This window comes from Equus asinus, chromosome 9 (genome assembly GCF_041296235.1).
Source record: "Equus asinus isolate D_3611 breed Donkey chromosome 9, EquAss-T2T_v2, whole genome shotgun sequence".
Lineage (NCBI taxonomy): Eukaryota > Metazoa > Chordata > Mammalia > Perissodactyla > Equidae > Equus > Equus asinus.
In genome coordinates, this window is record NC_091798.1 from 70,417,830 (window position 1) to 70,430,893 (window position 13,064).

The window sequence follows — 13,064 nt, forward strand, 5'->3', positions numbered from 1 at the left end:
GAAAATGATTACACTAATGACAGCCTAACACATCCTGATGGAAAGAAATTCAATTATTTATAGTTTCAAGATACTAGGTTCAACAGAAATATTTAATTTTATAAAATTATATTTTTTACAAATTAGTTTACATTTGTACGTCCTTAAGCCAAGACTGCAGAGGACCTAAGCTGAACAAACAGTAATAAACAAAATGCTGTGTAAACATAGGATTTGAAAGGACTTACATCAGATAAGAGTGACTTTTTCATAAAGTTAATGTACAAAGTCCTCAGCAAAGTGAAGAAATCCACGCTGATTTCAAACTAATATAAAAAAAATTAAGGCTCCATACTGATGCAACTGCTTTTGATAATTTCTTTTCTATACAGCGTAAAAGATATAGAAGAACATTGAGAAAAACATATCCATACTCAGTGTTCCTTCATTCTCCGATCATAAGGGCCATTTTTAATGGAAATAACTTCTGAAGAATAAGCACACTGAAAGATTTGCTTCCTTGCTTACTTTTTCTAGGTTTCTCTTGCCCAGGTTTTTACTTCTATTTGTCTTCATTTAGCTACTTTCCTCTTCTTCAAAATTATTGCAATGTCTTACCTCCTCCTTGAAGTCATTACTGAGAGCATAACGGTTGGTAATTTCTTTCTCATCTTAAGGTTCATTCACATTTCCCTCAACACATATATAATAGCAATATGAGTTCACATTTTCTGAGACTTACCACGTGCAGGGCAATTGAACATGCCGCTAGCATAACTACTCTGCTCAGTCCTCAGAACAACCCTGGACAGGCACCATTATTCTCCTGATCACAGATGAAGGAGCAGGACTAGCTGGTTAAGAAACACACCTGAGTTGACACGGCAAGAGCTGGGACAAGAATGCCGTCAGCCTGGCCCCAAAGCCTACATTCTAACCCAGCTCGACTTAGCTTAGATTGAGACGATAAACCTTATGTAAAATCATTGTACTTATGCCTCATTTAGTTTATTTTAAAATCAAACCCCCATGGGATAGTTAACACATCCAACTGATGATAGCACCTTACTATGACCATGAACTGGCAGTTTATCTAATTGTTTTGTTTGTCAATATGAGAGTTGGCAACAGCAAAAGCCGGAAGAGTCCCTGGTGAGAAAGGGAATCAAAGGAGGAAGAAAAAGTGCTAAAAGAAGAGTCTCTAAATATCACCTCTTCACAGCTCTGCTAGATTTGAAGCCAGTGCCATCAGACACCAGATCTGCTTACTTTCCCTCGATTCCAGGCTACTCAAAAGCTACTTACTCTTCTCCCTCATCTTCCCAACTCCTGAAAAAATACTAATTAATGAAAAATGTATGAAAGAGGATGGAAATAACTTCTTAAAATTTCAAGTCAGAGAAGAGAAAGAGTGCACACACTTTGGTTATAAAATTGATATTGCAATAGATAATAAACTACTTTCCCCAGACTATCCAGAGCTCGTTTAATGGGAGCAATTTTACTTATTTATTTATTTTTTTAATTTTTGGTGAGGAAGATTGGCCCTGAGCTAACATCTGTTGCCAATCTTCCTCTTTTTACTTGAGGAAGATTCGCCCTGAGCTAACATCTGTTGCCAATCTTCCTCATTTTACTTGAGGAAGATTCGCCTGAGCTAACATCTGCTGCCAATCTTCCTCTTTTTACTTGAGGAAGATTCGCCCTGAGCTAACATCTGCACCAATCCTCCTCTATTTTTTATGTGGGTCACTGCCACAGCACTGCCACTGATGAGTGGTGTAGGTCAGGGCCTGGGAGCCAAAGTGGAGTGCACTAAACTTAACAACTAGGCCCCAAGGCCAACCCCATTAATGGGAGAAATTTTTAAAGGCTGTTCTGAAGTCCACAGTATGGCAGAATGGACTACAGCTCTGAGGCCTGACATGACTGGCTATTCTTTGGTTAGACACTAATGTAGACCTGTATTTCATCTGCAAAATTATGGAGTTGTAATATCTATATTATAGCTAAGGTTCTCTTCACCTCTATCCTGCGTCTGTTTGCTTCTCTATTTCAGCCTACTTAACAATCTCAAGTTTCCCAAGGAAAGGATTTACATCAGATTTATTGAGGTATCTTTCATTATTGCCAAAACTTAAAATGTATTTTATAAAAAAATTCTGTTGAGTGAATATGTCTTTAACCAGCTTGGTCTGCCTCAGTTACCAACTCAAGCTCTGAGTCCTCAGTTCCTTCTTTCTTTAAATTTGTTGTTCTTCTTGACCTTCTGCCATTTAAAAAAAATATATGTATTCTAACTCCTCAATGCATTTCCTTGTTTTTATGTTTCCTCTCTCTTTTTTTCTTCTATGATTTGTTAGATGTTCTGCTCTTCATAGTATAATTATTGTTAATTTTTCCCCTTTATTTTTGTTCTTGATCATTCTAGTCTCTTGAATATTTTTTGTCACTCTTTTTATTCCCTTCCACCTTTTCTTTCTTTCCTCTAACACTTTCTCCTTTTTCTTTCCTTGCCTTTTTATCTCCTTTCCTCTTAACGACGTGTTTTAAATTCAGTTTCATCTGCATTTTAAGAAAAGAATACTTTCTTCACCAAAAGTGCTCCTGGTATCACAGCTCTAAGCTCCCTCACCAAGAACGCCAAGTTCAGGAGGAAAGGGGTTCTGGGGCTTCCACATCCTTCTCTTCCCGGATTTACTCAATGGGCATATAACTATCATTTCTCACGAAGGGCTACAAGTATATGACCTATATGTCAGCCGGATCAAGTCAGTAAATACTCATGGCATGTGATCTATAGAGAGTGATGGAGGAAAGCGGAAGAGACATTCAACAACCAGTTCTGAGCTGATCAGGCAGAACAACTGAATCTCTTACTCAGTTAGGTAGTTTCAGCTACAAGTCAGAGAAAACCCAACTCAACCTGGTGGAAACAAGAAAGGCTAACATAACTGAGAACTTCCTGAGTAGCAATGTCACCAAGTCCCTCTCTCCTTTCAGTCTCTCTGCAATGCCCTCTATGGCATTAGTTTTATTCCAGGCATGGTTCCTGTCACGAACTCAGAAGACCCGAGAACTAAAGACAGGTCTTTTGCTCACATGCAGCAGAAAATTGCATCCACAGCAAAGGTCCTAAGATTTGATTGCACTGGTCTAGGTCACACACATTCTTGTGGAAGGGGAGGTGCTACGCAGCCATTTGCTAATCCTAGGCCATGTGCTCCCCCTCTGGATCCTTGGTAGACAGCTCCCGGGAACCACATGGTATCCGGGAAGGAGCAACAAGGGATTGCATGCTGGGAATGCAACCAGCAAAAGTCCACTGCATGAGACAAAGCACAACACAGATAGTGCAAAATGACGTCATAATTTATTTAATGTATGTTCTTTTTCCATGGAGTTATTTTGATAATTATAAAATTATAAAAATGAGTTATAGCCACCAGAAGGACCTACAACTGGAATATACAGCTATGTACTGGGGGGCTTTGGGGAAAAGAAAAGGAAGAAAAAAAAAAGAAGATAGGCAACAGATGTTAGCTCAGGTGCCAATCTTTCAAAAAAAAAAGAGTTAAACATTTTATTTTATGAAAATGGAGCTCCTCTACGCTCTTTTATAATCAATTCCTCTAGGAACTCTTTCTGAGAATATTGACCCGAACACAGTTACCTATTAATATTATTGTTAAGTAATTTAAATGTTATTACTGTGAAATTATGAGAAGAAAACACAACAGAATAATGTATCACAACAAAAAACTATCTGAAAAAATAATATTCTTAACGGGAAAGACTGCTTAGAGATCAATTAATGGATTTGTTGTGTTTTTTTTAAGTAATATAAAGTCAGTTTAAGCAATAGGGGGAAAAATAACTTTTAAAAGTGAGAAGAGACAAGAAGAAACACACTTCACAAGTGAGCAACTGCCATTCTCTCCTATTCCCAATCTCATTACACTTCTTTTGACTAAATACTAACTAAAGAGCTTATGGAACTAAAGGCCAGAACACTAACAACTAAACATACAGAAAAGTCATCTTAGTCATTGATCATTTGGGGATGGGCAGGGGTGGGGGGTGAGGGTCACTTTTACAATAGTGAAGTAGTTCTTTATAGATCGTTAGATAATACACAGGAACTCAAATAAAGGAATGTCAATCCTAGTCCCCCCACAAAGGACCATGTGTATTTTCCAGAGCTTCTAGATGTCAGTTTCAAAGGAATTCTCCTCAATAAGTAGAATACTTTTATTTTCTCAGTATTTAAAAAAAAGAAAAGAAAAATAGAATGTTCTCTGCAACAATGAGTCATCAGCCACTGCAGCTCTGTGACACCCAGGTCTGTCCATGTCTCTGCAGCCCTTCAAAGGAAGACGGCTATCTTTTCACGGCATGCATAAACCCCTGCACTGCCTGGCTGCACAGCATAATTAATTCTGGCCTTTTTATGCTTAATGAAACACCTTGCACACATGACAGCAGTGGGTTTGAGCTTCTTGTGTGTAACTAAAATAGGAAATCCCTAGCAACAACCTAGTTCTACTCAAAAGGCTCTATAAGTCATGCTTTTATGAGGTCTGCCATTATTTCTGCAAAATATCTCTCTTATCACAAGAAAACCGTGCTAAAGAAACCTCACAATCAACCACCTGTATGAACAGTTTTCTTAACTTTTAAAAGTGTAGAATGTTTTGTTTTTCAAGTTCTTGGCAATAACCACATGCTTTTATTTCTCAACTTGTGGCTGTGAGAGAAGGGTATTTAAACAAGGTAATCTCTTAGATGTAACTGCTCGATATCATTCCCCTTTATTAGAATAATTTTTCAAATATTAATACATACTTACATGCTGCATTACAGAGGCTATTACTCCACTGAGAATTCCAAATCATAAATATTCAAGGTTCCATTTCAAAACACAAATAACAATTTGAGCAAACTTTTTAAAAAGAAAGTTAACTGAAAGACTTACCTTGAAAGATTTATTCCTCTTTATAACACTCAACTATTCTGGCCCTATCTGAGGAGTCTTGAAAGCAAATGCCTACTTTAAAAGAAGTTACTCCTGCTGTAAAATCACTTTCTTTCCTTTAATTATGGATTGTATACAGAAAAGTAAATAATGAAATAGAGAATTTCTCTCACCTGTTTAGGTGTGACTCCAGGCATGCGAATATCCAATGCAAAATCTGATGAATCAATAGGAATGACTGGTCTGGTGGTACCAAGACATTCATTGGAAAATGGTCTGGTAGTTTCTTTAAACCTTAAAAAAGAAGGTAATTTCAATATTTTTGAACATAATGGAATCTTGACATGAGAAAAAAAAAGGAATTCTAGGACTTTGAGATTAAAAATTATTGACTTAGACCCAATGAAAAGATGTGATGACTATATAATGCTCTAAAACATACTCAGAGTTGCATTTGATTGTCCAAAAGCAATATATGCCCAACTTGTAAACAAAATATAATCAAAGCAACCTAGCAGGCTACATTTACAACTTGATTCAATAAAATCTTGTCAAAATATATACTTGTTTCTAGTTAATGAAAAGAGAGAATTAATAAATTAGAAATTATCACTGGCCTGCCAATATTCTAATGGCAAAAATATTAACTAAGACCCAGTAAAATTTTTGCAACTATTTTATGAGTGTCCAGTATTTCTAGTCAGAAACAAAAAAACAACAATAATATTGCTAAAAGGCAGAGTTGAATGGGGGGGAGGAACGACTGTGATGTGAATTACAAATATACAAGTGCATAAATATTTAATATGGTAATTATGAGGAGTGTGTATACAGCTCAATGTTTTCTCCTGATCTATGACAGTCCATGATCTGCTTCTCCCCATCACTTGTCTTGATATTTTATTCTTTGAGCTGTTATAAACAAGAAGGCATTCAAGTCTAAATGACTATATTGCAGTTTCTGAAACATTTCCCCAAGAGGGAGCGATTAGTATTGGAAATCACAACTTCTAATTGGAGTTTCGAAAGCCAGTGCAGCTTGGTTACAAAACAGTGGGCTTCTTCTGTCAAGGGGACTTTACAAGAACTTACTGTGCTAAAATTCCAAGTCGTTTCAGCAAAGTAAATCAACCTTGTATATTTCTCCAACACTCTGGTTCGTAAAAGTGATTACCTTTTTCAACAGCATGCACAGAAACCATCCAAACAACATTTCGCCTGTTCAAAAAAAAAAACACAAAACACCCACCTCTTAAAGACAGAAAGTGGGCTTCTGAAACCCAAACAGCTGCTCTGAAAAACAAGGAGGAGAACTAGCAGGCTACGAAGGCCAGCCATGTCCACGCCGCTCCGGCCCCGCCGGGAGGGGACCGGGCAGCGCAGCGCTGGGCTGGGGCCGGCGGTCGGGCAGCGGCAGCTACTTCATGGCCGGGGCGCGGCGGGCGTCCTGCGGCGGCCACACACCATCTGCCTGCGAGAGCAGCGAGCTGGACGAGGCGAGGTGCCTGGATCACGAGCGGCAGGCAGAAACCCGTGGGAAGGCGGTACTTTTGTCCGGTCGGCAAGCGGAAGCTTTCCTCCCTCCAGAGCAGCTATTTCGCCCTGGTGCTGGGGCTAGACGTGCGGGTTCCTTACGGCTCGGGAATGACAGGGGCTGTGAGGCATATCACACAAACCCGCGTCAGTCATCATTCAGAACCTGCAAAAAATAGAAGCAGATAATGGATGACTAACACATTACAGCATTTGTCCTCAGCAAATCCCAGTTGAGGTTCTTTAATACAATAGTAGTTTCACAAGCTTGAGCCCAAGCCTGGAAAATGCTGGTCTGTTGATCTCCCTCCCCTACGACCAGACCCCAAGATTTCACAAACCCTCACTGCCCCTGTTCTACCTTTTGCTCCGTCTTCCTCCCTCACACCCACTCTCTTCTTTTCTTTTCCTACTTCTTCCCCCCTTTCCCTCACATCCGCCCCCCTCTCTGGATTTCTTCTCCTTACTTCCTATATCACTCCTTTCTATCATCAAAAACGCGCTTAATACCTCTGCGGAATGTAAACAAAGTTACTCACACAAATGACAGGCTAAGGCACAGGAAAGAAAACAACTAAGAGGCAGAGACAAAGCACTTGGATACAACAGTAATCAGATAGAAAAAGACTTGGAGAACAAAGGCATCATATATATGCATCACAGAGCTACAGATCTAAAAGGAAGATACCGCCCCCCCCCCCCCCCCCCGCCAGGAATGATCACCACAGAAGAAATTGCCAAGTTCTCAATTATTTTAAAACAAACCCAAATGTACAGCTAATGTGATAGATGAAACGTAAATGCCTATCTAAAAATCCTGCATCCAACATACAAAATAATAATTTCTTACTAATAAGGCATGCCTCCCAAAAGACATTCTTTCCTAAAGTTTGGAGATTTACAATGCAATGCAATGAGAAACAGTAGGGAGAATCTCAGCTAGCCCCCAAAGGACTTTTATCACAAACCGTATGATGGAGAACTTCACATTCATATAAATGAGAGGCCATGCAGAAGGAGTGCAACATCTCAACATTTTATGAAGAGGACTCAACTAGGCTAAATGTTAAAATATGCATGTTTGACTTGTGGTGCTGAACATATTTCAGACTGTGTATCAAGTTTGTAAATTTTAGTCAGAAGGCATTATTTTAAAATGTATCATTTGCAATGTAAAGATACCTCCAAAGAAAAAGATTCTTTAAAGGTTTATTTTAATCACTAATTACAAACATTGTCGGGAAATCTCAAATAAATCCATTGGCCAGATGAATAATGGTAAAAAGCAAAAATTAGTAAGATGATATAGAAGTGCTCCATAATAATACATTAGCCTCTAAATTATCCTCTGGAAGTCACAAGATAGTGAAGCTAATCTAAAAAAAACAAAAGCAAACCAAAAAAAAACCCCGAAACTAAAACAAAGAAAAAAGCATGAACTAAAATTAAATGTGAAGACTTCATGGTCAATGCTTTCTAGAAGAAACAGACCTTGAACCAAATATAAACATAACATGATTGAAAATCCAGCCAACCCAAGGATGCTTGAGGTTCACCAGCACCCAAGGACCACAGTTAATTTACATAAGCAATGACATTTTTAAAAGACTGATGATATTTGTTTGAACTTTCCCTTTGGCTTGCTCTTTGAACTTTCAGCAACAAAACCCTTCAGCTTTGTCTGATTCCAGGGGGTAAGGGAAAGAACTCCTTATGAGGGAAGAGAAACAGTTGGCCTGAAGGCTATGCTATTGCCTTTGCTAGCACCAACGTATAATCTCGTCTAATGACAACACTTAACACTCCCCAAAGTTCTTTTTTTAAAAAAGAATATATGTGAAGAAAGGATTATATTTTATTGTTTCATGCAGGACAGGATTCAAGGACAGTCCTTCCAGCTGGCAGGGAGATTTGGTATTATACAAACACTTGAAAACAAATTTAGTATTAAAATTCTCTAACAGGAACGCATCCTTAAGTACTAGCCTTTGAAAAAAAATTCCGCTTATCTCTTTGATTGATTTTATTAGCTTTGATGTCCCTAAACCGCCCACTAAAAGAAAAGGGAACTGAAGTTGTGGGTAGAAGCAAAGTTGATATTTGCAGCCATGAACAGAACAAAAGGGCTTAAAGGAATGAAAGCTAATTATGCCTCTTGGTTCTTGATGCCTCGTAAACAAAATCCAAGTCATTATATGAAGAAAATCATGTCTAACTATTTCATTTGTTATTTTACAATTCCTGATAACTGTGGAATATATAATATTAAAATCTCGGTAGTCTTCTTATTTAGGATTTTTAAAATTCAAAATATATTTCCCTGAGAGAATTGATTCACTCATCCAGAAGACACACCTCATTTCATATTCTGTACAAAATATTGTAATATATGTTGGGGTTTTATAAAATTAAAAGAGAATATAGTCCACTAAGGGAGATGAGGACTTGATATAATTAATATTAGGTATGTTTAGAATGTATTAGAAAGGACTCAGGGAATTTTGAGGAAGGAAAGATCATTTCAACCTTCAAGAAGAGGGTAATAAAAGCGAGAAAGGTAAAGCCGTCCTCAGTGGAAGAGGTTGGAAGGGGTTGGGTTTCCACTGTGGGAGATGGACATGCGCATTCCATGTGCAGGGAAGGGCAGGCGAACAGAAGCCCAGGTGGGGAGCAGAGGATGTGTTTGAAAAACAAGCAATAAATGTTCTGCCTCCCAGACTCAAGCTGCACACTCAGATTTACTACTTTATTTGTAATACAAAGCAAATATTCTGTTTACATATCTATAAATTCTTCAGTAAGAATGATATATAGTTTATACCTGTAAGAATATTAATTCCAGAAGCAGTACTATTAGGCAGTAAGTACAGCCTAATTAGAGGACCATAAAACCAACTTGGCTTTTACAAAGTGGGCAGTCCATTTCTTCTAATTTTCATTTGAAAAAAGAAAACAAAAACAAAGTTGAAATTTGTAATTGGTCAAAGAATCAAATAAAGATATTGGTCATTCATTCATTGATCATTTATTCAACAAGAGAGAAACAGTATGGTATAATGGCTAAAAGCTTGTATACTGAAGAAAAACCGCCTAGACTCCTGGCTCCACCAGTTCTTAGTCTTGTGAAACTGGGCAAGTACCAAGCCTCTCCTTGCTTCAGTTTCCTCATCTACAAAACGGAAATAACCCTATTACCTATCTCATAGGGTTGTTACAAGGAATCAATGAATTAATAGCCTTGAACCAGTGCCACACACATAATAAACGTTTGTTATTACTGTTGTTGTAACAAATATTTACTGAGTGCCTAAGACTATCTTAATGCTGGGGATGGTGATAATCAGGACAAGCTCCCACTCTTATAGCAATTACTTTCTAGTGGGAGAAAAAACAAATAAAAATAACTGCTAAATTATAAATTCTATTATCTTTTAAGGAGATTTTACGTGCTTTCCTAGAATGACTTGCGATTAAACTGATTAAAGGATGCACATCCGTTCACATAGCAATTAGACTCTAGGGATTTATTTTTGGGCAAAAATTGAACAAGGCCACAAATATGTTTCTAAGGATATTTACTAGCATTGTTCATATTAACAAAGAACTGGATGTTTATATAGCAAAGAACTGGAATCAATTTAAATGCCATCAATAGGAGATGGTAAAAACATCATTTTTGTTGGACACAAAAACTTGAATACTATGCATACCTTTTAAAACGGACAAGATGCATCTATTTTTGTGGGCAAGGTCACATTCTATGACATATTTTTTTCTTTTTGCATAATCTTAAAAAATGTTTAAACAATCTCAAACTTACAGACATGTTGCAAGTACAGTATAAAGAACTCTTTTTCTTTAATCATTTGAAAGTAAATTGGTGACCTGATGCCTTATTGCCCCTGAATATTTTAGTGTATATTTCCTAAAGTACATTCCACTACATAACCACCATACAGCCATCAAAATAAAAATATCCACACTGACACATTACTATCATCTAATCCTCAGTCTCCAAACTTTGCCAACTGTCCCAGTAATGTGCTTGAGAGAAGAAGAATCCTGTTCAGAATCAAGCGTTGAATGTAAAGTTGTCATGACTCTAGTCTTCTTCACTTTGGAGCAGTTTCTCAGTCTGTCTTTAATTTTTATGACCTTGATCGTATTGAAGATTACAGGCCAGTTATTTTGCAGCATGTCTCTCAATTAGAGTCTGTTTCCTCTCGACTAGATTCAGGTTATTTAGCTCTGGCCAGAATATTGCAGAAACGATGCTGTGTTCTCACTGCATCTGTGTTAGCTGTCCATTCCTGCATATCAAATCACCCCAAAACTTAGTGGTCGAAAACACTGAACATTATCTTGCATAGTTTCTGAGCATCAGGAAAAAGAGTGGTTTAGCTAGGTGGTTATTTCATGAGGTTGCAGTCTCTCATGAGGCTGCAATCAAGATATTGGCAAGGGCTGCAGTCATCTGACGGCTTAACTGGGGCTGGAGGATTTACTTGCCAAGTGGCTCACTCACATAGCTGGCAAATTAGTGCTGGCTGTTGGCAGAAATGTTTCCTCACTATGTGACCCTCTATGTAGGGCTTCTTGAGTGTTCTCACAACATGGCAGCTGGCTTCTGCCACAGTGAGCAGTATCTTTTAGGACCTAGCATCAGAAGTCACACACCATCATTTCTGTAATATCCTATCAGTTACACAAGTCAGCTTCATTCAGTGTGGACAAAGACTACCCACCGGCATGAATACTAGGGGTGAGGATCATCTTCTTGGAAGCTGGCTGCCTACCACAACATCTGATTAGATGGCATGCAATTTTGATTTGTCTCATTACTGTTGATGTTAACTTTGATCTTTTGATTAAGCTGGTGTCTTCCAGGCTTTTCCACTGTAAAGTTACTATTTTTCCCTTAGTAACTAATGCTATTTCTTTTGGTGGAGAGGTTATTTTTGACTTTATAAATACTCCATTTTTTAGCAAAATTTCATTTTATTAATTTATTACATCATAATAGACTCTTGGTGTCCTATTTTATTCAATGGATTTTAATGTCATTAATTGTATTTATTTATATTACTTACTTTGACTCTCAAATTGCCTCAGTTGTGGCCCCTTCAGGCTAGGTTTTGTGTCCTTTTGACACGCCCAGCATCCTTTAAGCACTTCCTTGCTTTTTGCCTCCTCTCCCAGCTGGGCTCAAAACCCTGCACCAGGCCTTTCTCTTTGTGCTATCTTCCTCCCACATGGTCGTTGTTGACACTTTACTCTGGGCTGCCCACACACGTGGATGCCATCTTCACCTGTTTGGGCTGTGACACCCCATGCCAGGCCATCAACCCTACCACGCTGATGCCCTCCTTACTCCACATGTGCTCCAAAGCCCATGCCAGGCCACTCTTCCTGAATGCCTACCTTGCTCTGCCCCATATAATACCTTTAGGACTGAATAGTTTAGGAAGAGAAAAGAAAGACATTAATTTTTAAAAAATCAAATTATAGAACAGTATACACATGCATTTAAAAATCTGAAGTAATATAACTCAACTGTATTTGTATTGGTTTTCTATGGAGATAGGTAGAAAAGAAAGGGGAACTTTCACTTTCCATTTATACACTTACAGTCTTTCAGTTTTCACAAGCTTATATTACTTCTGTAACCAGAAGAAAATAGGGATATATATATTTTCAATATTTTATTGAATGTGGCTCTACAGATTTCAATTTATATGTTAATTTCTATCTGTTAGGTGATGTTCTGAAAAATGGATAACTCTCCTTCTTTTGCTTGGCAAGAACTTTAAAAACTAAATTTTATGGTGGTTATATAGCTGTAATGCAGGGTTTCTCAAGCTTAGCACTAGCAACATTTTGGGCTGGATAATTTTTCGTTGTAGGGGACTGTTCTGTGCATTACGGGATATTTAACAGCATCACTGGACTCTACCCACTAGACACCAGTAACACTTCCTTCAGTTGTGACAACTAAAAATGTCTCCAGACAGTCGCCCTAGTTGAGAATCACTGTTGAAATATGTTTCATTAAAGATGAAGTTTAATTTGTAAATCAAATGTGATGTAATTCCCTTGAAATATATACAACGAGACATATATCGCTAGGTAAGTGTTTGCCAATACGGAGCTTCTAAAGAATGGGAAAGTAATAATCATAACAGCAAGTAACATTTATTGACTTATACACCGGGCATTAACTTTATGCATATTGTCTCATGGAATTTTTAAGACTTTGAGGCACCGGTTATTATTCCCATTTTATAGATGAAGGATCTAAGGCTTAGGAAAATTAATTAACTTGCTCTGATTATACAATGGTAGAGCAAGGATTCAAATCCTGGCTTATGGAATGCAGAATCTGTTCTCTTAACTTATATTCTTCAACACAAAACAGACTTTGCACATTCACACAGGATGTTTTCTTCAAGTATAACAAATAGGCAAATCGTCCAACTATCATTTTATTGTAAAATAGTAATAGCCAATGTTTATTGAGCAATTACTATGTGCTAGGCACTGTGGTAATAAGCATTGTACATAGATTAGCTCATCTGAA

At 37.7% G+C, this 13,064-nt stretch overlaps 1 protein-coding gene across 50 annotated transcripts in view; it reads right to left on the bottom strand.

The window, feature by feature from the left end:
• PAM (peptidylglycine alpha-amidating monooxygenase) overlaps positions 1 to 13,064 on the bottom strand; it is a 274,133-nt gene that overhangs the window by 141,264 nt on the left and 119,805 nt on the right. For 41 of the 50 annotated variants that reach the window (XM_070517694.1, XM_070517690.1, XM_070517684.1 and 38 more), the window contains exons 2-3: positions 6,204 to 6,653; positions 5,128 to 5,248 (exon numbers count right to left, since the gene is read on the bottom strand). In XM_070517694.1, the coding sequence (XP_070373795.1) occupies positions 5,128 to 5,248; positions 6,204 to 6,292 (210 nt within the window). In that variant the 5' untranslated portion in view covers positions 6,293 to 6,653. Of the gene's footprint in view, positions 1 to 5,127; positions 5,249 to 6,203; positions 6,654 to 6,848; positions 6,981 to 7,026; positions 7,079 to 13,064 lie in introns of those variants that run through there. The other 9 variants (XM_070517696.1, XM_070517692.1, XM_070517673.1 and 6 more) reach the window with 5 other exon arrangements.